The 26,299-nt window shown below is 39.3% G+C and overlaps 2 protein-coding genes across 8 annotated transcripts in view; one reads left to right on the top strand and one right to left on the bottom strand.

Annotated features, from left to right (window-relative positions):
- Positions 1-2,464: 2,464 nt before the first annotated feature.
- On the top strand, positions 2,465-8,440 carry Emc4 (ER membrane protein complex subunit 4). Of its 3 annotated transcripts, none has more exons than XM_008841139.3 (5): positions 2,468-2,677; positions 2,971-3,085; positions 6,103-6,256; positions 6,742-6,902; positions 8,044-8,430. In XM_008841139.3, the coding sequence occupies exons 1-5, from the start codon at positions 2,592-2,594 to the stop codon at positions 8,077-8,079; spliced, it is 552 nt and encodes a 183-aa protein (XP_008839361.1). In that variant the 5' UTR covers positions 2,468-2,591; the 3' UTR covers positions 8,080-8,430. The 3 variants fall into 3 exon arrangements, with proteins under 3 accessions (XP_008839362.1, XP_008839361.1, XP_029423226.1); XM_029567366.1 differs by having other exon boundaries at positions 2,528-2,677; positions 2,971-3,093; positions 8,044-8,424; XM_008841140.3 differs by lacking the exon at positions 6,742-6,902 and having other exon boundaries at positions 2,465-2,677; positions 8,044-8,440.
- Slc12a6 (solute carrier family 12 member 6) overlaps positions 8,282-26,299 on the bottom strand; it is a 118,669-nt gene continuing 100,651 nt past the window's right edge. The window contains exons 15-25 of one of the 5 annotated variants that reach the window (XM_008841144.2): positions 23,925-24,023; positions 21,974-22,093; positions 20,893-20,997; positions 20,362-20,530; positions 17,437-17,632; positions 16,713-16,882; positions 15,766-15,897; positions 14,976-15,083; positions 14,615-14,799; positions 13,755-13,888; positions 8,282-11,238 (exon numbers count right to left, since the gene is read on the bottom strand). In XM_008841144.2, the coding sequence (XP_008839366.1) occupies positions 11,147-11,238; positions 13,755-13,888; positions 14,615-14,799; positions 14,976-15,083; positions 15,766-15,897; positions 16,713-16,882; positions 17,437-17,632; positions 20,362-20,530; positions 20,893-20,997; positions 21,974-22,093; positions 23,925-24,023 (1,510 nt within the window). In that variant the 3' untranslated portion in view covers positions 8,282-11,146. The remainder of the gene's footprint in view (positions 11,239-13,754; positions 13,889-14,614; positions 14,800-14,975; positions 15,084-15,765; positions 15,898-16,712; positions 16,883-17,436; positions 17,633-20,361; positions 20,531-20,892; positions 20,998-21,973; positions 22,094-23,924; positions 24,024-26,299) is intronic. The other 4 variants (XM_017800133.2, XM_017800131.2, XM_017800132.2 and 1 more) reach the window with 4 other exon arrangements.

Below are 26,299 nucleotides of genomic sequence, written 5' to 3'. Positions count from 1 at the left end.
CAAACTTACTTGGCCTTAAAACCCTTCTTCAGCTCAGGCCAGTGGCTCCATATTTTCTGAAGCACATGATAGCAAAGTATGATATAAAGATTCCTAGGATAAAGGAATACATTTCCTGGAATACTCATTTAGGCCAAAGTGACTTTAATTTGGATTATAGTTTAAAATTTCTGATAGCCAAAAAGAGGATGCTTTAAAATAGTTTATAATTTTTATTTTATTTATGTGTCTGAGTGTATTGCCTGCATGTATGTTGTGCAGTGTCCGAGGAAGTCAGAAGAGGGTGTAGGATCCCCTGGAACTGGAGTTATAGATGACTGTTAACTGCCATGTAGGTGCTGGGATTCGAACTCAGGGAATGCTTTAAATATGAATATGTGACTTCAACAACCTAAAAATTTTTTTTAAATGTTCATTTGTAATTTATTAGAGCATAAGTAGACTACCCTGAAAATGAGGCAATGCTGCATGGACACTATTACCCCGATACGATATTATCATTTTTATATATATCCTATTTTTGTATTCTATATAACTATAATTATAGTATGTTTCTACTGTGGCATAATTTACTCATATTCACTAAGTATTCAGTGCTGTAGCCTTTATAGAGTTTTGCTTTCCCATGGTTTCAGTTATCTACACTTAACTAGTTATCTTAGTTTCAACTGAGCTCCAAAAATATTAAATAGAAAATTCCAAATGTGTATTTTTTAAGTTGCACACTGTCCTGAATAGTTTGATAAAATCCCATGCCCTCCCTGACTGTTCTACCCTGGATGTGATTCATCACTTTTTCTAACATACCCATGCTGAACTGCTTCCTGACCCTTAGTAGCCTTCCCTGCTATCCAATAGACTGCCTCAGTATTGCAGTGCTAGTGTTCAGTTACCTTTTATTTTACATAATAATGGCCACAAAGTGCAAAAGTTGCAGCCCTGGCATTTTAATTGTGCCAAAGCAAAGCCATGAAGTGATTCCTTTAAATGAAAGGGTGTAAGTTCTCAGTTGTGAGGTTGCTAGGATCTATAGTAAAAATGACTCTTTTATCTATGAAATTGTGAAGAAGGAAAAGAAACTTGAAGCCAGGCATGGTGGTAGAGATGCATGTACAAATCTAGAGCCTGTTTTAAAAAGAAAGGAGGGGAACAGAAAGGAGGGAGGCATGGAGGGAAAGACGAAGCTATTTTGTGCTAGTTTTGTTATCACACCTCCAATTGCAAGTATTCTAAGTGCTTAGTCATTTGCCTCACTTAATTTTATTAGGGAGGCACTGTATCATCTTTTGTCACCACAAAAAGGAGACTGAGTATAGTACACTAAGGCATTTTTAGAGTGAAACACTACATTCACATAACTTTTATTACATTGCAGTATTATGATTGTTCTATTTTATTATTAGATTTTATTCTATTCTATTGTGCCTAATTTATGAACTAAATTTTACCTTAGGTATGTATGTACAAGAAAAACAATAGTATATAAAATTTATTCTATCCTCCATTTCAGGCATTCATTGATGATTCTGGAATTCATCTTCCATGGAAAATGAGGGACCACCTTATGCTTGGCACATGGATTAATCCCAGCACTCGGGAGGTGGAAACAGGTGGATCTCTGTGAGATCCTGGCCAGCCTAGTGTACATAATGAGCTCCAAGCCAGCTGAGGCTACAAGACCCTGTCTTAAAAAAATACCAAAAGCAATAAAACAAAACAATAAACCAGAGAGCTGGAGAGATGGCTCAGAAGTTAAGAGCACTTGCAGAGGACCAGGGTCCAGTTCCTAGTACCCACCTGGCAGCACCTGGCAGCACAGCTGTCTGAAACTCCAGTTCCAGTGGACCCAACGCCCTCTTCTGGACTCCATGGGTACCAGGCACACATGGTAAAAATACATACATGCAAAAAGAAACTTTTTAAAAATACATACTTTGTAAAAAGAAACTTTTTAAAAAGTACCATTTTGAACCAATAATTTAAAGAAGTTTTTACAAAGATGGTAGAATGATGACAACTTCCCTAGTGGGCATTTTAAACAGCAGTTCCTTTAAAAAGTACACACTATTTGATCTATTATTTCCACTACAAGGACTATAACTTAAGGAAATAAGATGCATTAAAGGATTTTCACAGTAACAGTAATTATAAAAGTGGTGGGAGGACAGGAAACAAATATCCAATAATATGTTAAACTAGGGTATATTCCATTTATTAGAAATGATAGTGATTTCTTAATGAAAAAAAATCAGGTACATGTGGTTGGTACTATTTAATCCCACAATAAACCTTTTCAATAGGTTATTATTCATTCCATTTTTTGCAAATGAGGCAGTTGAAACAATGGATTTAACCTAATCGAGGTGACAGGATTAGTCTGTGCTTGCTCTTTCGGCTTTTCTAAGAGCAGGAGCTCACCCTTTAGCCCATCAGATAGCAAGTTTCCGGTGTGGGCGCAACGTCACTATTACGCGCCGGAAGTGCGCTATGGCGAGCGGGGACGGTCGGAACGCGGGCGGTGCAGGTGGGGCCTGCGAGTGGCGTTCGCTGCAGCGAGAGGTTCATTAAGTCTCTAGCTAGTGGCTGCTGCCATGACTACCCAGGGGGGCCTGGTGGCCAACCGAGGTCGGCGATTCAAGTGGGCCATTGAGCTGAGCGGGCCGGGAGGCGGCAGCAGGTGAGGCCCGAGGGAAGCTCGGTATCAGCGCTTTACCCCCCAGAAAGCCTGAGTTCTCGGACTTGAGCCTCACAGGCCTAAGTTTCTCACAAGGGTGGTGACACACGTAACGGCGCTTGAGGAGGGGGCAGGCTTTCTGTAAAGATCCTTTTTTCCTAAAGAACTTTAGCCTTTCCAAAGGCAAGGGACTCACGAACCCATGAAGAGGGTCATCTGGGTAGCTACATCTGAGGATTATTCCTGTGATTGGTGGCGCAGGAAATGTGGGTTGTTAATTTGTTTTGATTCTTTAGGGGCCGAAGTGACCGTGGCAGCGGACAGGGAGACTCACTCTATCCAGTCGGTTACTTGGACAAGCAAGTGCCAGATACCAGCGTGCAAGAGACAGACCGGATCCTGGTGGAGAAGGTATAGAGGTATAGATGTTATTATAGCATTTGGGCCACTCTTTCCCCAGCTATTCCCAGGTAGCTATAACGACAGCTTTTACCTCAGTGTTGGGGAGCTAAACTGCTTGAAATTCGTAATATAGTATTTTACATATCAGTTGTAAAAGTGTTTAATAATTGAAAAAAATAAAGACATTTATTAGATATAAGGAGGTTGAAAAGGGAGGTTGGTGACGACACCCTCCAGTTTATCGTCCTTTTCTACTCTAGTTCCCTGACCTCTTACTTCAGTCTGTCAAGATATGCTTTCGATTTTATCTTTAAACCATCCCAAATCCTGCTATTATTTGTTGTCTTCACCCAATACATCATCCCAGCCTCAGCTATCATCCTATGCCAAGAGTTTTGCAGTAGGCCTTTCAAAATCGTCTACCATCAGTCTGTCCATCCAGTCATAATAAAGCATGGTTTCTCAACCTCCTTTCTTTCTCTGTTTTGGAACCAAGTACATCTTTGTTGTGGAGGACTGTACTGTGCACTGTAAAATATTTAGTATTCTTGATCTCTTCATTACTTATCAATAGTGTCTTTGGCCTCCCATAACTGTAAAAACTAAAAATATTTCCAGCATACCAAATATCTCCCAGGAGGCAAATTGCCCTTGCTTGGCATCCTCTAATCTTAAAAATTGTAATTTGATGAGCTTTAATCATGTATACCCCTCAAGAAACTACCACTGTTTCGAAAGAGAACCTATATTCAAACCCTTGCCCCAGTTGCTAAAATCCATTTCTGTAGAGAGTTCTCACTGGTCTTGCTACTGCTGCCTTGCCCTTTGTATTCTCACAGTACAACGGTCAGAATGATCCCTTTCAAACAAGTCAGATCATTGCTACTCAAAATCATTTTAGAATTTCATGTTCAAATGGGCATGGTGGCTCAAGCCTTTAATCCCAGCACTCAGGAGGCAGGTGAATCTGAGTTTGAGGCCAGCCTGGTCTACCTAGCAAGTTCCAGGCTAGCTGGGGCTTCATAGTAAGACCTTGCCTCCAGAAAATAAACAAGATCCATCTTCATTTAGCATAAAAGCCGAAGTCTTTTCTGCACCTTGTAGCATCTCTGGCCATATCGTCTACCATTTTTACACTTTTTGACTATTCATAATGGTTTCCTGGTTGCTCCTTAAAGATGCCAGACAAAGGGGCTGGAGAGATGGCTCAGTGGTTAAGAGCTGCTCTTACAGAGGACCCAGGTTTGGTTCCCAGCACCCACATGGCAGCTAACAACTGTCCATAACTACAGTTCCAGGGGATCCAACACCCTTTTCTGACCTCCGTGGGCATTGCATGACAGAGGTGCACTTACATACGTGCAGGCAATACATTCATACACATAAAAAATAATTTTTTTTTTTTTGTCTTTTTTGAGACGGGGTCTCCCTGTAGCCCCAGCTGTCTTGGAACTCACTAGGTAGACCAGGCTGGCTTAAAACAGAGATCTGCCTGCCTCTGCCTCCCAAGTGCTGAGATTAAAGGCATGCACCACCATGCCCAACATAAAATATTTTAAAATATTTTATGATGCCAAACAAGTTCCCATCCCACATTTTTATGTATTTTTCTCTATTCCTGGAATGTTCTTCCTCTAGATACTTTCACAACTTGCTTGCTCCTTCCTTTAGGGTCTCTCAAATGTTATTTTAAGCTTTCTCTCATGACATTCCTTATTGTGTTTCTTCCATATCATTTATATGTTATGAATATATCATATGGCAGTTATTCTGTTATTCAGTATCTGTCTTACCACACTCATAGGCTCTTATGAGGGCAGCAATTTTACAACAAAAATGTGTCTCAAGTGCTTAGAGTGTTGCTTCCCTGACATATTCTTTCCTTTTTATATTTTTCTCACATCCTTAATATTGCCAAATATATGATTTTTATTTCACAGACTGTATCCATTGTTTTTACAACATGAAAATGATAGAATTATGAGTCATTTTATTGATAAATATTATAACTTTTCATCTTGATTACGTTTATAGTAAGCTATTAATGGCATTTTGGGGCTTTTTTTTTTTTAAGGTAAGGTGTCTCTGTAGCCCCAGCTGGACCTAGAACTCTATGTAGACCAGGCTGGCCTTGATCTCAGAGATCTGCCTACTTCTGCCTCTCAAGTGCTGGGGTTAAAGTCATGCACCATGATATCCACCTAAATGGCATGATTTTTAAAAGGCAGATTATGAAATACTTCTTTTACAACAGTTCTGTTGTATGGTCTGTGTGAAATTATTTACAAATAAGGCAGTTTTTAATGTGAGTAAACCAAATAGTGATACATGTTTTAACATAATTTACTTTGTTAATATTAGGATTTTTAGATTTAGATTCATGAGTGAGATTGACTGGTATAAGTTTTTCTCATAATGGCATTATCTGGTTTTGGTATTTATGGGATTTATGAGTTGAATTAAAAAAGTTTTTTGTTTACTTTCTAGAGGAGTTTATGTACGATTAGCTTTATTTTGTCTTTAAATGGCTAGAATTTGCAAAAGGAAGCCATCTCAGCTTAATAATAGGTTCAGCTTCCTTAACTGTTATAGAAATGTTTTTGTTTCTTATTTCTTATGCCATTCCTATAAGAAATATTTCTAGGAATTTATTCAATTCCTAAAATAAAGTTTTTATATGGTCAGCTTAATATCAGCAGGATCTGTAAAGATGGTCCTTTTGTCCTTCTGGCTATTGAATAGTTTTCTCTCCTTTTTGATTCATCAGGCTTATCAGAATTTATAAATCTTTGCAGAGACATCTTTAGCTTTGTTGATTTTATATTATTAATTTCTGCTCATTTTTGTTTTCCTTGCAAAATCTTTAAGTTTGTTCAGCTTTGTAGCAACATGAAGTGATAGAACTGAGAAGTCAGCTCAGTCAAACTGAAGATTGGGAGTTCTTTTCATTTGATGTTAGCATCAGAAATAGAATAAATGTGAGGTGTAGTGATGATCAGAGGTTAAAACTGTTATGTTTGTTTTAGCGTTGCTGGGACATTGCCTTGGGTCCCCTCAAACAGATTCCCATGAATCTCTTCATCATGTACATGGCAGGCAATACCATCTCCATCTTCCCCACCATGATGGTGTGTATGATGGCTTGGCGACCCATTCAAGCACTTATGGCCATTTCAGCCAGTAAGTATTCTTTTTTTTTTTTCCATTTATTCTTTGTGTGTACGAATGTATTGCCTGCATGTATGTGCACCTGTGTCGTGCAATGTCCTTGGAGGCATTGGATCCCATGGAACTGGAGTTACAGATGGCTGTTAGCTGCCATGTGGATACTGGGAACCAAATCCAGGTCCTTTACAAGAGCAGTCAGTGCTCTTAACCACTGAGCCATCTCTCCAGGCCCCGCCAGTAAGTATTCTTAAAATAATAATCCTCCCTTGAGTTCTAAGAATTGAAGGCAAATCCATTGGTATAATTTTTGGCTAGAGGGTGTGCAATGAGGTGATGCTTGTAGTGTTAGCAAAGGAAAACAGTGCTTATCATAGTTTTCTGTTTACTTGTAGTACTACTGGTTGTAGTATTCTGTATGTATAAAAACATGGTTGATTACATTCATACTCTTGGGGGGGTGGGGGGAAGATTTTGACAGCTTCTGTTCTTCCCAACAGCTTTCAAGATGCTAGAGAGTTCAAGTCAGAAATTTCTTCAGGGTTTGGTCTATCTCATTGGGAACCTGATGGGTTTGGCATTGGCTGTTTACAAGTGCCAGTCTATGGGACTGTTGCCTACACATGCATCAGACTGGCTAGCCTTTATTGAGCCCCCTGAGGTAAGGCTAATGCAAAATTGAATTTCAGGCAATTGTAATATTCAGTGACTAGATGACTCATTTGATGGTAGAGTATTAGAACTGGTATTAAGAGTTCATTTCTAGCCTGGCGTGGTGGCGCACATCTTTAATCCCAGCACTTGGGAGGCAAAGACGGGAGGATCTCTGAGTTCAAAGCCAGCCTGGTCTATGTAGTGAGTTCTAGGCCAGCTGGGGGTAGAGAGAGACCCTGTCTCAAAAAAAAGAAAAACAAAACCCCAAAACAAAAAACAAAAACAAGAGTTTATTTCTGCCAGGCATGGGGGTACACACCTTTAATCCCAGCACTCAGGAAGCAGAGGCAGGCAGATGTCTGAGATCGAGGCCAGCCTGGTCTACAAAGCTGGTCTACAAGCTGGCTTTGGCTACAGGGAAACCTCTCAAAAAACCAAAACAACAAGTTTATTTAGTCTTTTTGAAACAGGGTCTTCCTGTAGCCCTAGCTGCCCTGGAACTCACTATGTAGACTAGGCTGGCCTTGAACTCACAGAGATCTGCCTGCCTCTGCCTCCCACATGCTGGGACTACAGGCGTACATCACCATGCCCAGCTAACAAGTTTATTTTTAAAAAACTTTATTTTTACATTAAATTTTTTTTTTTTTTTTTGTATGAATGTTTTACTTGCATGTGTCTAAGTGCACCCATGTTGTGCAGTGCCCTTGGAGGTCAGAAGATGGAGTGGGATCCCTTGGAACTGTAGTTACGAATGGTTGTTAGCTGCCATGTGGGTGCTGGAATTTGAACCCAGGTCCTCTGCAAGAGCAGCCAGTGCTCTTAACTGCTGAGCCATCTCTCCAGCCCCCTATTTTTTACATTTTAAAAAGTTGTTTCTTTGTGTGTGTGTGTTAAGGAACAACTTGCTTGAGTTGGTGCTCTCCTTCTATGTGGGTTCCAAGAATTGAACTCAGGTCATTTGGCTTGTCAACAGGTCCCTTACCCACTGAGCCATCTTGCTGGTTCAAGAGTTCATTTCTTAAATTATAAAAACATTAGGGGTTTAGAAGTTATAAGGGTATGTATGGCAAATAGAGTGTGTGATTAAGTGATTAAGGTGTTATTCAACACTCATTCACCACTCATGTCTTTACTGTTTCTTTCAGAGAATGGAGTTCAGTGGTGGAGGATTACTTCTGTGAACCTGAAAAGGCAGCACCTGGTGCCTAAGTATATGGGCCTCATTTACATCATGTTTAAGCCTAGTGGCTCCTAAGTATATACACTTTTAAAATAATCACTCATGCTGAAAGAACCAGAAGTTTGCTTTTCTTCATGGTGAGGAGACATCTTAGAAGGACAATGTGCATATTACTACAAAGAAACTATACTACAACTCCTGACTGAAAATAATGTAGAAAACTTTATTTATGTTTCCAGTACAGAGCAAAACAACAAAATCAGAACTCTATGTAAACAAAAGAATAGTAGCTGCTAAACCAAGGACTGTAGCAGCATTTCCTTTCAATAAATTAAATGGTTGAGAACAATGCTTTAAAAAAAGTTGCACAAGTTCCCCTTATATCTATTTTCTTTAATATTTCACTTCTATTTAGCATAAGCTGAGACAGAAATTCTATTGCAGACACTTTGGAAGCTTTGAGAAACTAATGCTGGATTCAAATTATACATGATGAAAAATAAACCAGAAAAAAAGGAGCATGTAAAATAAGCTTACAGTGTAACTTATTTTAATATCCACAATAAGGAATTTTTAACATCTAGGGGGAATGAGGACTGGTGGGATCCTTGGGGCCACAAGAAAAGGGAGGCAACGGAAGATAAAGAGCAGTGACCTTTCCCCTGCCAAGAGGAAGCTGGCACCTGTCAAGCAGACCCTACAGTTCAAACTCCAGCTTTTAAGATAGCTATGGAAGGCTAAGGGCCATTGGTGTGAGAATGTATATCATCATAACCTGCCCTGGTAAAGTCATAGGTAAGACATAAAAGCTGGATTGTATTCAAAAGGCAGGAGAAGGTCCTTTTTCTTCTCTTTTGAAACAGAGCCCGTTCTCCTAAGGTGCATTTTTCTCTCAGGTTTTTAGTATTGCTTTATGTGCAGTGATTAAGAGAGACAAAACACTTTGCAGACAGACAGCAAAAGCAACACATAGACATGAAATGCTCTAGACAGAGACAAGTATAAATCTGGCCTAATAACCATTTTTCCATGTAACAGTGATTGTGTGTTTTGGGGACCAAGGCAGTGGCTATATATTAATAGCCACTGATTTCTCTTACCCCTTTAAACGACTCATACAGAGCTCCAACAACAAACAGCTTTTCTAAAATTAATCTTATTTTCTGCCCATATTTGTCCTATATGGAAAAAATATATCATTTTGGCCAAGGATAAATGTAAATGTTGGGGAATTCCAGGGCAGGCTGACCTTTACAGATTGGGTGTTTTAAATCTTGGATCTTAGGGGACTATATACTCAGCTACACAATGGAATGTTGGAATGGGAGCTATAAACACAGTTTCTGCTCTTTGTAGGAAGGAGCAGAAAAAAGATTCAAGATCCTATTCACTTTACTACCTTGAGTGGGTCTGGGGGGATGGAAGCGGAAAAGGGGGAACAAATCAGTCTCTTAAGCCATATTGAAGGTGTTTCCACCACCCACCCACCCCACCCCCCGTCTCTGGGTTAAATGAATTCTTGGTGATTCAGATCCTATTGGGTAATGAAAGAAGAATGGCACTATCATTAATAAAGTTAATAAAGGGAAGTTTAATATATGCCGTGAATGTAAGCAATAAGATAGTTCCTTAAATAACTATCTTGTAAAGGAAATGGAAGATTTTTATATACTTTAAATTATTGCTCAGCCATAAAAGTTTCCCTATGCTGGTAATCCAGGTATTTGTGATCACTAAATTAGAAAATAAAAAGCTGAGCTTGCACAAGTATTTCTTTGGCACATTTAGAGCTTTCTGAAAACAAAAGGGGCATAGCAACAGACTTGGCTTGGTAACCACTTAGTTCAGAGCCAAGTTTTGCAGTCAGAATGAATAAAATTGAAAAACTCTGGGCATTTATATGAGTGCCTCAAGTCTTAACTATGGCTTTGGAGATGAGGTGAGGCCACAGATTTCTTGTGAAAGAACAGTTTGAACCAGGCCAATGCAAATCTTTCTGCCACTTGAAGCAGTTAAGAGTAGCAGATAATTTTGGCACTGTGGAAAGGGTATGGCTCCAGAACTTAAAATTCCACTGCTGAATTCCCCCTTTAAAAAGATGGCCCAGAGCTTTTAGAAAGTTAATTTAGCTAGTCTTCCTAGTGCTTCTTATGTTTTTGTTGTTGTTTGTTTTTGTTTTTAACTTGTGACAACTCGGGGTATAAAAAGAAAACGAGAACCTACTGGTGAATCTGCATGTCTTAGATAATATCTTGTATGCTTTATGTTGCATAGCTAACCACAGACTATATTTCTGCACATCTTACTAAGTACTCTGGAATTCCCTTAGTTCAGCCATTTGAAAGGAACTTGAAAGAAAATTTTTTACCTTGCAAAAAACAATAGTAACACTGTATCACAACCACAGAATGGGTTTTAAAAGAAAAACAGTTGAAATATATACTGACACAGTACAGATGTTAAAACTTGGTATTTGGGGAAATCTGATTTTTGAAGAAGTAGAGGCTGCAGCTTTGTCTCAGGTTTTGTACATTAGCATCCTGGGTTTCCATCTTGGCTTACCACAGACTATCTCCACAGTAATAATAGACACCCATAAACTTGGCCATTCATTCTTTACTACGGTGAGGCTGGCTGCCTGTTACCCCTCTGGTACCATCATTGAACCATGACTTCTGAGATTCATCTTGAATGTTGGATATGTCCTTGCATTTTGCTTTTAGTTGAATTTCTAACATCTTTTACCAAGTCACTTTTTTCAGCAGTGCCGAAAGTTTCCCCTTGGTTTTGCTTGTTAATTTGGATTGCCTTCTACTGGCATGGAAATGGCTTTTAGGACTTGACCGTTCTTTTGATGTTCATGGGATATTTGCTGCTTTTGTTTAGGATAGATCATATGGCAGCTGAGAGCATAATACTTGGGGCTCAGCTCAGCAAGAGTTTGGTGCAATGTGTGCAGAACACAGGCCTCTAGGAGAGTAGGAGTGGTAAGAAAGAGCTGTCATCTCCATGGACGATGGGAGCCTTTTAGCGAAAGGTGAGATCAAGCAGAATCTTTCAGAAGTAGATTATGAATAAATAGTGATCACTTCACTGCCACCACCCCGGACAAGGAGGACTCGTTCTAATCCCTCTGTGAGCACTTCTAGGAATTCCATGTCTTCAGAAGTTGTCAAGGAATAGGCAGGATAGTACACTCTACAACCTGGCATCAGTAAAATGAATTTATCTGATCACAGAACTGCAATTTCGGCATGCTTTTCTTAATAATTACATACTCAGAATAAGGAAGTTCACTCACTCACTCACTCACTCACCCACCCACCCATCAGTACCAGGAATTGAATCAAGGGCCTTGTGAATGCTAGGCAAACACCTTGCCTAGTGTGCAATATCACCAACTCTGATTTAAATTATTTTTGAGACAGGGTCTTACTAAGTTGCCCAGGCTGGTCTGGACCTTGCTATGGTATCCAGTTAAACCTTGAACTTGTGATTTTCCTGCCTCAGTCTCCTGAGTAGCTGAGATTACAAGCTTGTACCAGCAGGCCTGGCATTGGAATCAGTTGTAATCCTCTGATATCTAGGCCCTTTTACATATGTAATACAAGATGCTTTCATTTGTTGCTCCCCTTTCTCCCCCCAAGCACAAGAGATTGAACCTAGGGCCACTGAGCTATAGACCTAGGCCTCATTTATTTTCTAAATGTTATTTAAAAATGCGGGGCTGGGTGTGGTGGCACATGCCTGTAATCCCAGCACTTGGGCGGCAGAGGCAGGCGGATCTTTGTGAGTTCGAGGCCAGCCTGGTCTACATAGTAAGTTCCAGGACAGCTGAGAGGGTCTACAGGGAGACCCTCCTTCAAAAAGACCAAAAATAAATAAATAAATAAAAATGAGGGGCTGGAGCGATGGCTCAGGGGTTCAGAACACTGGCTGCTCTTGCAGAGGACCCAGGTTCAGTTCCCAGAACCTACATGGCGGCCAACAACTGTACCTCCAGTTTTGGGGGATTCGATGCCACCTTCTGACCTCCATAGGTTATTGCATAACATGGGTGCACTTATATACATGCAGACAATACACTCATACACATAAAAAACAAAAATTTAAAAATGGGTAAACTTGGGTCAGTTAGATCTAAGTTCAATCCCCGGATCCTTGGAACCAAAGGGAAAAGAGACTTAAATTTCAAAACTTTTCCTCTGACCTCCAAGTGTGCACCGCAGCACACGATGCCTACACTTATATGTATACACATACACTAATACATTCATTTTTATTTTATATGTATGAGTGTTTTGCTTGCATGTATGTAAGTGCACCCGTGTCATGCAAAGCCCTCGGAGGAGAAGGCATCAGATCCTCTGGAACTGGAGTTACAGATGGTTGTTAGTTACCATGTGGATGCTGGGACTTGAACCCAGGTCCTCTGGAAGAGAAGCTGGTGCTCTTAACCACTGAACCATTTCTCCAGCCCTAATACATTTTTTAAAAGTTTTTTTTGAGACAGTCTATATAGTTATAGCTGGCCTGGAACTTGCTGTGTAGGATCAGGCTGGAATTGAACTCAGTGATCTGCCTACCTCTGTCTCTTGAGTGCTGGGATTTAAAGCCAACATTCCTGGTGTAAATAAATTATTAGTGAAAAGGGAGCCAGCAAGGTGTCTTGGTGTAAAGGTACTTGCTGTGCAAGCCTGGACCTGAGTTTGAGCCCCAGAATCCATGGTGGAAGAAAGAATTGACTCACAAAGGTTGCCCTTTGATCTCCACATAAATGCCACGGAGTTCGTATGTACACACAAAAATGAAAAGAAGGGGAAACTCACAAGAAACATGTTAGACAAAAATGCCAAAAAATAAGGGCCATCAAAGGACAGCCTAAAAGATTCTTAGAGAACTCATAATTTCAAAAGTGAAGCTGCTCAAGTCATATTTTCATACCAATATTTTTTTTCACTAAAAACAAAACATTCCTTTTTCCCTTAATGGTGCTGCTAAGAATGTACCAGTCTATATCACTGCAGGGCTGAAAGGATCTCATAAAAATAATTCTGGGAAGAGGAAGAAGGGTTGTCTCTTTCACTTTGGTTAAAAGAGTTCCCATCTCAACTGTTTCTCTCCTAACTTCATCCAAAAGAAAGGGGCTTTGCAGACAAGGTAGATCCTGAAAAGGAGAAAGGTTTGCCATGGAATATTAGAAGTCATGTTGCAAACCAGGCATGATGGCATGTCTTTAATCCTAGCACTCAAGAGGCAGAGAGAGGTTGTTCACTGAGTTCAAAGTCACCCTGCTCCTACATAGTGTGTTCCAGGACAGCCAGGGCTACACAGTGAAACCTTGTCAAAAAAAAAAAAAAAAAAGTTATGTTGAAACTATACCAATTAAGGGTGTTAACGGAAATAGTTTTTTTTTTTTTTTTTTTTAAAAAAAAAAAAAAAAAAAAAAAAAAAAAAAAAAAAATAAAATTTTAAAAAAACCCCCCGGAAATAAAAAAAAAAAAAAAAAAAAAGTTATGTTGCAACTATACCAATTAAGTGTGTTAAAGGAGATAGTTAGCTCACAACTTTGGAAGAATCCTGCCTATGACATTAAACGCTTTTGTTACCTAGCTATATCATCTAATAAGCTAGGAAGATTTCACCTATTGGCAGTTTCACTCTTGGAAAGGATACAGTTTTCATCACCTTCAGGGTTTCGGGGTGGCCCTGGCATATTCAGCAAAACCAGCTTTGCTTCATGGGATTTATTAACTATAACCTCATTGAGCTTCACTGCTGTGTGCATCCGTCTCACATTGGACTGGTCCCTGGGTGGGGAAGAAACAGTTAAGGCAAAAAGAAACTAGTTTGAAATTTTGAAATCCAGTTTTTTCACTTGACTATGGATAATTTGATAATTTCTTTGATAGTAATACCTTGGGTTTTCTTATTCTTCAAAACAAAACTAAACAAAAACCACAACCTTTTAGCCAGGCATGGTGGTGCATGCCCTTAATCTCAGCACTCAGGAGGCAGAAGCAGGCAGATCTATGGGAGTTCAAGGCCAGCCTGGTCTACATAGTGAGTTCCAAGCCAGCAAGACCCTGTCTCAAAAAACAACTTTTAATACATTTTAGTGTGTGTGCGCGCATGCGTGTGCACGCATATCCTCTCATACCTCATACAAGGACAGAGGACAACTTTTGGGAGTTGGTTCTCTCCTTCTACAATGTGGGTCCTTCTGGGGATTGAACTCAGGTCCTCAGTCTTGGCAGGAAATGCTTGTACTGAGCCATCTCACTGGCCTGTTTTTCTCATTCTACATTTGCTTGTTTTATAAGTAAACAGTATGGAAATTAACTCTGTGCTGAGAAAAAGGATGGTTAACAAGTACATTGTTTAATTGGGAGTTAATCTGCATAGGCAAGAAATAGATGGCTATATGTGGGTAAAATAAACACACTTCATCCTATGTTGTTCAGGTAGAGTCTCATCTATGCCACTGCCTAGGATTACAGGCCTAATATGGTATGTTTGTGAGTGGGAATACTTACGGACGCATATTGAGTAGGTCCTGAAATCCTTCCATTGACTTGGCTTTTTGCCCCCGGGATGCCATGTATTTATCCTTTGTCCAAGTCATGTGCACCTTCTCCTGATAAGTTTCTGTCTCTTCATCCTCATCAGAGCCAATACTGGTTAATCGCAGCATTGAGTTTCGATCTTTCACCAGTTGTGCCTGAGGAATGTCAAACACCATTACTCTCCCTAATTTTTTTCTGATGCTTGAATTATTTTGAAGTAGCAGTGAGGTAGTACTGGGAGAACTGCTAGAGTGAGAAGAGAAGGATTTGTCTTTCTGTACTACTGTCAGACCTCACAGAACAGAATCAGGGCGGTGTAGCAAGGTCTCACCTCTCTGTCCCGCTCTGTTTTGGACAGTCGCATGTGCCGGAGCATCTGGGACCTCTGCTCCATCATCAGGGTGCGCTCATAAGTATAAGCTGATATGTCACTGTCATGCTGCCACAGACATCACAAAGTGAGCAGAAAGCACAAAGGAGAAAGAAGTATAAACCACACATTTTTATTTACATACATTGACTTAACTCAGAAAAACTCACAATATAAACATTTTGTCCTTATTTTATCCAGTCTTTGAGCTACAAGGGCACACTATTTTGGGGTTGCCCATAAATCTAGAGGCTCTTAGTTTTTTCTATGATCTAATCATTACATATTTCCTTGAGAAACAAAATGTGGTATAGTGTATAACTAGTTATGATTTTTTTTAACAATAAACATTAAGCAGCTAAGAATCTGGTTAAGTATAGAAATAAGAAATAAGAAAGCAAATAAAAAGCAACCCTGGAGCTAGCGAGATGGCTCGGTAGGTAAAGGTGATTGCTACCAAGATCAAGGACGTGAGTTTGATTACAGGGACTTACATGATAGGACAGAACTAACACCCACAAGTTCTCTGACCTCTAAACACATTTGTAAATGTGTAAGCATGCATGCAGGCATGCATGCAAAATAAAAACGTAAGTGAAATTTTTAAAAAAATTTAAAAACAAAAATAGCAATTCCAAACGCTTATGAATTCTAATTATTTAGGTCAACAAATTAGGGCTTTGTTAGGCTTGGGGGATGAATACAAATAATAGCTAGGTGGTCTCTTCTATCTCAAACTCTGCTTTCTTACCATCTCCACCACTTCCACTTCTGCTTCAATGCGCAGGTGGTAGAGGAAGGTGGCCAGGTCCTTCTTCATCTGGATACTGTTGTCTTCTAGTTGGGCTACCGTGAAGATCCGTATGCTGCACTTTCGCCACACCTGACAGAATGCCACACATGTGTGTAAGGAGGAAAAAAAGTGAGTTCCTAAAACACAAGACATTTGTATACCTGGAGAGTAGTACATGCCAATACAAGCAAAGGCATGAAAGCTCCATATGCCTTTCCCTATAGATCTCATCTGTATACTTTATATTTTTAATTATAAACCATCAAATGTAAGAAAGTGTTTCCTGAATTCTGTAGGCTCTCTAGTAAACTAATTGAACCCAAGAATGAAATACTAGGACTGTCTAGTAGAACTGAGCCCTCAACCTGCGGATATGTTGCTACCTCCAGATAGATACTGTCAGAACTGATTTAGAGGACACCAAGCTACTGTCTGCTGCAGGCATAGTTACTTGCTATGGGGAGGGAATGTGAATTTATCCTTACTCATGATCTATAACAGGGTGCTTTATCCATATAGTATATTAGTGATACCATATAAACCTACATAGAATGAGCACACACACACACACAAACACACACACACACACACATACATATGATATGCACAACACACACACACCGAGGCTTCCTTTAGAAGTCTTTGGCCTTTTTAAAAAATATATAAAAATATGTCCTCCCCCCCAAGGGCTCATATGGACCTTTATTAACTTGCTAAATTTCACTTGTTAGGTTGGTATGAAATATAAAGAAAATTACTCATAAGGTTGAAACAGATTGTGAGACATCTAAGAATAATCCCAGCTCTTCAGATGTTAAGCCCAACACTATATAATCAGAGAAAACTATGTCTAGTGAACCAGGACAGCAGGAAGGAAGGCTTTTTAAAAATGTGGTCCAGAATACCTTGTGCTGTTTCAGTAGGAATGGTAACAACATGAGCATCCCCCCATCATGCACAATCCACCACACATCAATGTTGCCCTCAGAAAATTGCTCCACGTTGCTGGGAAAGAAGGAGACATTTTTAGCCACCAGCAGGGCAAGATGGGCAGCAGTTGTCACACGAACAGTACCTAGAAAGAAAAGAGAGAATTGGGATAAGCAGAGAAGACTCCTTGGGCTTGCTTTGTTTCCCATCATTTTGGGAAAGGAGGGATAATGCTCATTCACATTACTTTTAATAAGGTGCTGTAGTAACACTGTACATTATACTTTACTAAGAGACAGAAGTCACCGAGAGAAGTCTAGATAGCTAAGAGAATTGGATTGAAAATCATGGTTAGATTACTAGGTACACTATAAATACATTTCTAGAGTGTGAGCTTGGGTGAATATGATGAAGGATAATCCTTCCAATTCCTGTGAGAATATCAATATGAAAAATCATAAATGAAAATGACAGTTTCAGAGGTAATTCCTAACATAAGAACTGGCATTAGATAACTAATTTGTGAATATAAATGTAAAGCTGGGAAGAGCAGGTAAAATCAGGTTATTACTAGCAGTTTTGTAGGTGGCCTTCTAGGCTTCAACAATGGCATGGAACCTAAGGTGAACTTAGGGTGACAAGAATTTAATGATATCCCTTATCTGAGCACTCAAGTTAGTACAAAAAAATGTTTTGTACCAATGAAGGTCTTCCAAGCACGAGCATCTTCACTCTGACGCCAGCCATTAGGCCAGCCCATCACCACTGTGTTGTGCTTCATGCCCCCAAGGCCACAGGACTGGATGAGGTGTGAGATGCCTTCCTTCAGCTTGGCAGCCACCACCAGCTGGCAGAAGCCTTTTACCTTCTCTGCCTCCATTAGGTGCTTAATGGTCTGAAAGAAATAACAAAACCTCAACAATGAACTGCTTTACCCTAAAACTTTTAACTCATCATTCCTTTTCCATATTCCCATCACTTTCCAAGTTCTATATTAAGACTCTTATCACCCACAGAAAGTTCCCAAAAGTTTAGAAGGTTTCAATGAAATGTCAGCTTTGCCTTTTTTCTAAGTGCTTACTCCCTATTTTCAAACCTATAACTGGTTGTCTTACATGTAGCTTCTCTCCCCTTTCCTCTGTTTTGCTTGTTTCCCTTGTAATGTCCAAAAAAGTATGTGACATAGTTTCTTGATTGACAAGGTCAGATCACTATGTGAACATGTCAACAGGATTCCTTTCCTTCCTTAGCCCTAGTCATGCCCTGACTTATCTTTTCAGAAACTCAATCTGATGACTCAGTTTCCCTTTAGGACTATATCAGGTAAGGTTTCCTTTTTGATTCTTTTGTTCTTATATCCTTTCTGACAGTCTGATTGTTGAAGATGCTTGCAGTTAGTTTACTCAAACTACCTTTAGTCAAGCTAACTTAGAGATATTATCTCATGTCTCATTTACTCTTACTCTGCTCTCGTTGGAAAGGGAAAGGGAATAATGGTGCATGAAATGAGCATTATTTTCCCAAAGACACAAATTAAATTGGTCCTAGCTGGGGTAAGAACCTTGATGGGCAACCATGTATTTTTTTATTATTATTAATTTCATTCTGGACTAATGTTTCTCAACATTTCTAGATTTTTTTTAAAAGTTCTATTTTTAATTGTGTGTGTGTGTGTGTGTGTGTTTGTGTGTGTTCATGTGCAAAGGTGCCTGTGGAGGTCAAAGGTGTTGGATCCCCTGGAGCTGGAGTTATAGGCAGCCATGTAGGTGTTGGGAACCAAACACTGGTCCTGTACAGAGCAATACGCACTCTCAACCATTGAGCCATGGCTCCAGCACAGCATTTCTAGTTTTTGAGAGTTTCTTAAAGTATTCCAAATGAAATCCAGTTAAAAAAATTTTTTTTCTATTTCATTTTATTCTGTTTGAGACAGGATCTTCCTGTAGCCCCAGATGATGTGGAACTCACCATGTAGGGTAGGCTGGCCCCAAACTCACAGAGATCTGCCTGCCCTCTGCCTCCTGGGTGAGCCACCACACCTTGCCTAGTAAAATTTCTTAAAAAGCAGTTGACAGTTTCTCCAAACCGGATTTTTTATCACTTAAAGTAAGTATTAGAGTGAAAATGACTTTTCTTCATACAGAATTATCATGTTCAGCACTGGTAATCAGAAATAGCAAACCGATTTTGTTTGCAGACTATAAATTGGTAAAAAGTCAAGTCACCCTTTGCTCTTGTATTTAGGAACCCTTCCCACAATTCCAAGATAATTTACACAGTTTCTCTCAGTTTCAGGTGACAGTTTGGAGTATAACTGGAAATAATGTTTAGCCTTGATAATCTTGATAATGCCTTAAATGGGCAAAACAGATATCTACTGGCTCCTTTTATTTGAGAGAGTATGACTGTTAAAAAGTCAGCATTAAGTGGAAAGTCCAAGTCACACAGGGAAGGGAGTAACTGAGATGCTGGAGGTCATCCTGCTTATTGGAAATTAGCTTACAACTGTGACATTAAGTCAATTTTTTTTTTGGTCTTTTTGAGACAAGGTCTCCCCGTAGCACCAGCTGTCCTGGAACTCACTATATAGATCAGGCTGGCCTTGAACTCACAGAGATCCGTCTGCCTCTGGGATTAAAGGCATGCGCCACCACGCCTGGCATTCTTTTTTTAAAAATATTATTGAACTTCATGTACAAAATCATTTGACAGAAACATTCTTTTAAATTGAACTTTTTTACATTTAGGGTACCATTCAAATGCTTTATTATATTCCATGATTTCCTTGAAAATCTGTTATCAAGGGTACACATAGAAAAACATTTTTTAAATTAATTTAAAAAATATTTTATTATTTTTATTTTATGTGTATGAGTACACTGCCTGTATGTTGGTAGGTGGACCCTTGTCATGCAGTGCCTGCAGAGGTCAGAAGAAGGTGTTGGATTCCTCTGGAACTGGAGTACAGATGGTTGTTAGTTGCCATGTGGATGCTAGGAACCAAACCCCAGTCTTCTGCAAGACCAGCCAGTACTCTTTAACTGCTGAACCATCTCTCCAGGCTCGAAAATTAATGCTTTGTGTGGATGAGTGTTTTGCCTGAATGTGAGTGCACAATGCCTGTGGAAGCCAGAAGAGGGCATCAGATTCCCTGAAACTGGAGTTATAGACAGAGACAGTTGTTGGTTGCCAGGTGGATGCTAGGAACTGAACCCAGGTCTTCTGCAAGAGCAGACATTGCTCTTAAACTGCTGAGCCATCTCTCTAGCCCCAGAAAAGCTTTTTAAAAATAAATATAGATTTTCCAGTTTTTCTTTTAAGATGCTGTAAAAAATTTACTGAACAGAAGTAATTTCATTACTATATGAGGAAGGAAATCAACTTTTTATGCACATGATTCCTTCTTTTAAGCATTGACCGTATTGTGCTTAAGAAATGCAGAGAGGTGGCGCTGGAGGCATTAGTACCAGCACTTGGGAGGCGGAGGCAGGCGGATTTTTGTGAGTTGAGGCCAGCCTGGTCTACATAGTGAGTTCCAGGACAGCTGGGGCTACAGGGAGACCCTGTCTCAAAATGACAAAAAAAAAGAAAAAGAAATGCAGATCAATAAACCTTGACTCTTACCTGCTCAGCAGCTAAAGCTTCACCATAGTTCTCTAGAAAGTTCCCCACAATGACAGAGCCCACAATAGTGAGACCCTTTCCTGCTTTGAGCTGTGAGGCAAAGGTAAGGAGGCGAGGATGCTTGACATGTAAATCTTCATCCAGTTTCAGCAACACAAGCAACTGAGGCCTGTACAGAGGTTAGGGAGAAAACACTTTGGATTTGGAAATACAATGACAATTTCATCCTTTAATTCAGGAGATCCTAATAAAATGGTTAATCTGACAGAAGGAAGAGATCAGAGGAATGATAAGAGGGTTCTAAGTTATTTTGAATGTTCTCAGTATTATCTCAAAGTGACCAGTCTTCAAATAACAATAAATGCTAAAAATCTAGATCACTGCATGAAGAAAAGGCAATATGGATTTGGAATTGTTCAAAACACAACCAGTTCCTCAAGCCACTTGATTTCTTTATCTTGTAATCAACAAAGTACAGTCCTGTGTGTTAACTATGTTCCAAATGTCACAAAGCTCTGTTGATTTCTTTACCTCCAGTTTTTAGTGTGAGGAGGTCCTTCTTCTAGCCGGAGCAAAGCAAACCGGGCTGCACTAAGTGACAGCCCACGGATGCCATCACCCCATTCTTTCTCAGCTCTGGGAGAAAAAGGAGAAAAGAGATTAGACTAGATTTAAATTATAGTAAGAATAAGTTCAAAAATTAAAGTTCATTTTTTTCAGAATGTAACAGGGTATAAAACTAGAATTCATAGTAATGATTTACATACTGTTCTTTTACTTGCATGAACCCACTCACTGTGAGCAGATCACCACCACCCTAAAACACAAATGTTCTACAAATTACCTGTAATTGTGATCCTGAAAATAATGGAAAATAAAATCCAAAGTGCTTTTCTGAATCAGAATATTATCCCTACTTTCAGGAACTGTTATGAGGTCTTAGTTGTTACTAAATTATTTACCATTAATTTAATTTCACAGATAATCCCTTGATTGAAAAGATTAGCTAAGCTGTTTAAATGTGTGTTATACTTAAAAAAAAATTTTTTTGGTCATTTTGAGACAGGGTCTCCCTGTAGCTCCAGCTGTCCTGGAACTCACTATGTAGACCAGGCTGGCCTTGAACTTACAGAGAGCAGCCTGCCTCTGCCTCCCGAGTGCTGGGATTAAAGGCGTGTACCACCACGCCCGGCTTAAAAAATATTTTTATTTATGTGTGTTTGTGTGTCTGTGTGTGGGTATGCTCAGGTGCATTCAGGTACCTGTGGAGACCAGAAAGGGTGTCAGATTCCCTAGAGCTGGAGGTACAGGCAGGCAGTTATGAGTTGCCTGAAATGGGTGCTGGGAACTGAACTTGGGTTCTCTGGAAGAGCAGCAAGTGCTCTTAACTGATGAGCCATCTCTCCAGACCTATGTTACTTTTTTCTTTTTCTTTTTTTCTTTTTTTTATTTTCAGACTGAATCTTTGTATGTAGCTCAGGTAGCCTTTGAATTTACAATCCTCCTGCCTCAGCCTTCTGGGTGCTGAAACTGTAGGGGTATATTGCCATGTATGGGCAAACTAGCTGTTCTTGATGCTCTTAGCAGTGATCAAGGTAAAATTCCTACTCACCCTTGGTACTCAATGTATTTGTAGATCATACCAGCTATTACCATAGCTACAATGGCATAATACCAAGAAGAAATGAACATCAGAGCCAGACAGATACTCATTCCCATGAAAGAGAGGGCCCTAGAACAAAACATAAACAAAGAAATGTCTTTCTAAGCAGTAAGGAAAGACACCAGTGTTAGGGGTGCTTCTCAAACTGTGGTGGGGAGTTATTTTTTTGTTTTTTGTTTTTAATTTTCAGGTGCTCATAGAACTTATGTAAAATGTAATGAAAATAATAATAAGAAAAATCATCATATGCCCTGCATGTTGTAGCAATGGTTCTTTCTTTTCTTCTTTTTGGTGCTGGGGCTCATATCCAAGGCCTTGCATATGGTAGAAAAGTATTCTGAGTGATCCCCCTACCCCGAAGCTCATAGGGCAATGCTGTATTGCTATAAAAATTTCTAAGTACTTACTTTGTTTTTATGTTTTTTGTTTTTGTGTGTGTGAACTGGCAACAAATAGTCAATAAGTCTAAACCGAGCCCCAAGCACTTTTCATAATAGAGGATGTTTCCTGTTGCTATAAAAACATGAACTTACAAACAATGATGCTACAGTGCTATCAGTGCAATTATACAGTGCAATTACAGTGCAATTATAAAGGATGATTAATATTTATTTGGAAAAGCAGGGATTGAATATAGGCAGAAATCTTAATAATCTTTTGATATTAAATTTTCTTGTATAAATATTCCTTAAAATTTTATGGGCATTAAATTACCATAACTGCAGAAACCACTAGGAAAAATCTGCTATTAATTTTCTTTTATAGTATTTGAGAGAAACTGGTAGAGAGTGCTTGTTTTGAGCAAATAAAATATGTAGACACTATGTTTAATGGAGTTCTTTTGTTTGTAGAATGCTCTTTCTAGCTTTGTAAATAGGAGAATTGTTAATTTGGAGATTAAGATATGATACAAAAGAAAAAGAAAAAATAGAGATGAAATAACACCAAAAATGTTCATCATTAGGGTTTTTTTTTTTGTCTTTTTTGAGACAGGATCTCTTTGTAGCCCCAGCTGTCCTGGAACTCACTACGTAGACCAGGCTGGCCTTGAACTCACAAAGATCCGCCTACCTCTGCCTCCCAAGTGCTGGGATTAAAGGCGTGTGCCACCACACCTGGCCCTTATCATTAGTTTTTAACTAATGTTAAAGCTAAAAAAAGGCTCAGAGGTGTTAAAACCAGTTGAAGGTGTAAATTTTTGCCACAAAAATGTCATACCACTGTCCACCATTGGTAAGTGAAGCCAGGAAAGAATTAAAGGAAATTAGCAAAGACAGTCACAGCAACAGGTACACATGAACACACGGAAAAACACGAATGAACATAGAAACATAGGAAAGAGATTTGACAGTAGCCAGACTGTAGCAGCATTTCACTGGGTGCTTTACTGTGTACCAGCAGCTGTAAAATACACACTTCAGATTTATCACTCCTCTTTTACAAACTAGTAAAATGAGATTTCACATGGTTATACGTTGATGAAGATTAGAGAGCTAGAAAGCAGTCAGGCTGAGAGCTAAGGGTTGTCTAACTCCATAGCCTGCACTTAACTACTAAATGAAATTCTGGTAAGAGTGTGAGAGTGAAAACTAATGAGAAAAAAAAAGGAAAGATAAAGAGAGATGAAATCCAGTGCTTGGCTAAGAAGGAAATGGGAAAACATATTCAAAGGGAAGATTTTGACCCGAAGAATTATGCAGCCTATAAATATGTACTTTACAGTTCTGTGGATGCTACACATTATTATAAAGTGATACACTTAAGACAGAATAGGAGCGTAGGTACTCAGGTGATAACTGAACATTAAAGTAACAGTATAGCATGACTACCTATTTTAAAAAAAACCTAAAATCTCTTAGATTTCTAGGAAGATGATGATGATGATGAAGAAGAGACTTACCAGTGATAATAGCGGAACCGAGGCCTCCAGTTGGGTGTTCGAAGTAATGTCTGCAAGGCACATGCCAGGTTCACAAAGAGGTAACACATGAGAAAAAACCTGGAGGAATGAAAACAGTAAGAGGAATTATTATAATTCTCTGAGGATTATTTTAAATAACCGGAGACCTTTGCTGTACTGAAGCCTATTTATAGACCCACCCCTTTATTAAGTTGGAAGTGAAGAAACTTAAACTTTTTTTCACAACCTGTTAACCTCTTGTGTTCTCTCTCAGCTGATGGCACAATCATATACTTTACCCAGTTGCTCAGGACTAATTCATATTTCTGCTTCCTTACTAATTCTCACTGCTAATTCACTTACCAAGTCCTGTGCTTCTGCCTATTCCAGAATCCCCAAACTTTTCTTCATTTTCATTTCTACCTCTGCACCTTAGCTTGGGATTTCATTCTTTTCCCCCAATTATTTGTGATTTCAGCTTTATTTTATTCTTCTAGTCTATTTTTAAAAAATATTTTATTATTTTTATTTAATGTGTATGCGTGTATTGCCTGCTTGTAGGTAAGTGCACCCGTGTCATGCAATGCCCGCGGAGGACAGAAGAGGCTATTGGATCCCCTGGGACTGGAGTTACAGATAGTTGTCAGCTGCCATGTGGGTGCTGGGATTTGAACCTGGGTCTTCTGCAAGAACAACCAGTGTTCTTAACCACTGAGCCATCTCTCCAGTCCCTCTAGCCTATCTTTTATACTAATGATCGTTTTGTTTTCCAAGGATACTCTTTCTTAGTTCCAGGTCCTTTGGGATCTGGTTGTACTTCTCCAGTCTGGTAACTCCAACACATACTCCTCACAGCTGAGGCCAAATACCTTCAGTTCTCTGGTTATGCTACATTATTTCATTTCTCAGTTCCTTAATTCACATTGCCAGCCTAGATCATTCTTTGACCACTTGTCCTTTGCTGAGCAAATAATCCGTTATCCTTCATGGTACAAGTGTTAGTGCCTACAGAAAATACTTTCTGCTTCCCAGTTTAGGTGCTTTGTTTTTGTGTCAGTGGCACCCAGTGTTCACCTTTACCACTCTTATTTGTTGCACTCTATAGCGGATCTTTGGTTTCCTTAATTATTATCAGTTCCTTGAGACTGTATGTCTAAACATTTATATAGTCTCACTAATTTACAGTGTCAGGTAGATAGCAGTCATCAGTAAGTCACAGGTGAGCGAACAGAAGTTAACAGTACAACTGAAGGATAATGAATCATAACATAAAACACATGGACTAGAGGACAGTTCAATGTTAGAGAGCTTGCCTACTGCAGACAAGGCCCTGGGTTCAAATCCAAGCATTATTTAAAAAATATAAGAAACAAGAGAAAGGAGAAGGAAGAAGCAAGAAACTTTTGAAGTTATATAGGTAGGACCCTACCCCCACCCCCGCCCCACATAAAATCACAGTCATTTAAAAAAGTTAGCCTGACCAATGAATTGAACAATTTTCAGAAAAATTTAAAAAAATCCAAAAACTATTTTTAAAAGTGTTTAAGCTGGGCATGGTGGCGTACATCTTTAATCCCAGCATCTGGGAGGCTGAGGCAGGTGGATCTCTGTGAGATAGAGGTCGGCCTGCTCTATAAGTGAGTTCCATGCCAATGGGGCTATAGGGGGATCCTGTATCAAAAAACAAAACAAAGTGTTGAACATCCCTAGTCATAAGGGAAATGCAGATGAAAACTACTTTGAGATACCACCTTATTCTGATCAGAATGGCTATTATCAATGTTTGAGGGGATGTGGAGAAAGAGGAACCCATTGCTGGCGGGAGTGCAAATTAGTATAGTCATTATGGAAACCAGTTTGAAGGTTCCTCAAAATATTAGAAATATAACTACCATGTTAGGTGTGGTGGCACACGCCTTTAATCCCAGCACTCCAGAGACAGAGGTAGATGGATCTCTGAATTCAAGGCCAGCCTGGTCTATATAGCAAGTTCCAGGCCAGTTGGGGTAACAGGGAGACCCTGCCATATATATATATGACTACCATATGACCTAACTATCTTACTCCTGGGCATATACCCAGAGAACTCCATCTCTTACTATAGAGATATTTGTAGCCCAATGTTTACTGCTACTCTATTTACAATAGCAAGGAAATTAAACCAACCTAGTTGTCCATCAACAGATGAATGGATAATGAAAAATCTGGTACATATTTAAAATGGAATATTATTCAGCTCTAAAGAAAAATGAAATCACAAAATGCACAGGAAAACAGATGGACCTAGAAGGTCCATACCTTAATGTCATGACATTAAGTGAGCTCATCCAATCTCAGAAAGAAAGAAAAATAACACATTTTCTCCCTCATATGTA

The sequence above is a fragment of the Nannospalax galili genome, unplaced genomic scaffold (genome assembly GCF_000622305.1).
Source record: "Nannospalax galili isolate Female #2095 unplaced genomic scaffold, S.galili_v1.0 scaffold999, whole genome shotgun sequence".
Classification (NCBI taxonomy): Eukaryota; Metazoa; Chordata; class Mammalia; order Rodentia; family Spalacidae; genus Nannospalax; species Nannospalax galili.
Note: the sequence above shows the minus strand (reverse complement) of the source record. Positions and strands in the feature narration are given on the sequence as shown.

Coding starts and splice junctions, on each gene's coding strand:
- Emc4 (XM_008841139.3), top strand. CDS start 2,592: ATGACTACCCAGGGGGGCCTGGTGGCCAACCGAGGTCGGCGATTCAAG. Junction 3,086..6,102: donor ACCGGATCCTGGTGGAGAAG/GTATAGAGGTAT, acceptor TGTTTGTTTTAG/CGTTGCTGGGACATTGCCTT. Junction 6,903..8,043: donor CCTTTATTGAGCCCCCTGAG/GTAAGGCTAATG, acceptor TGTTTCTTTCAG/AGAATGGAGTTCAGTGGTGG.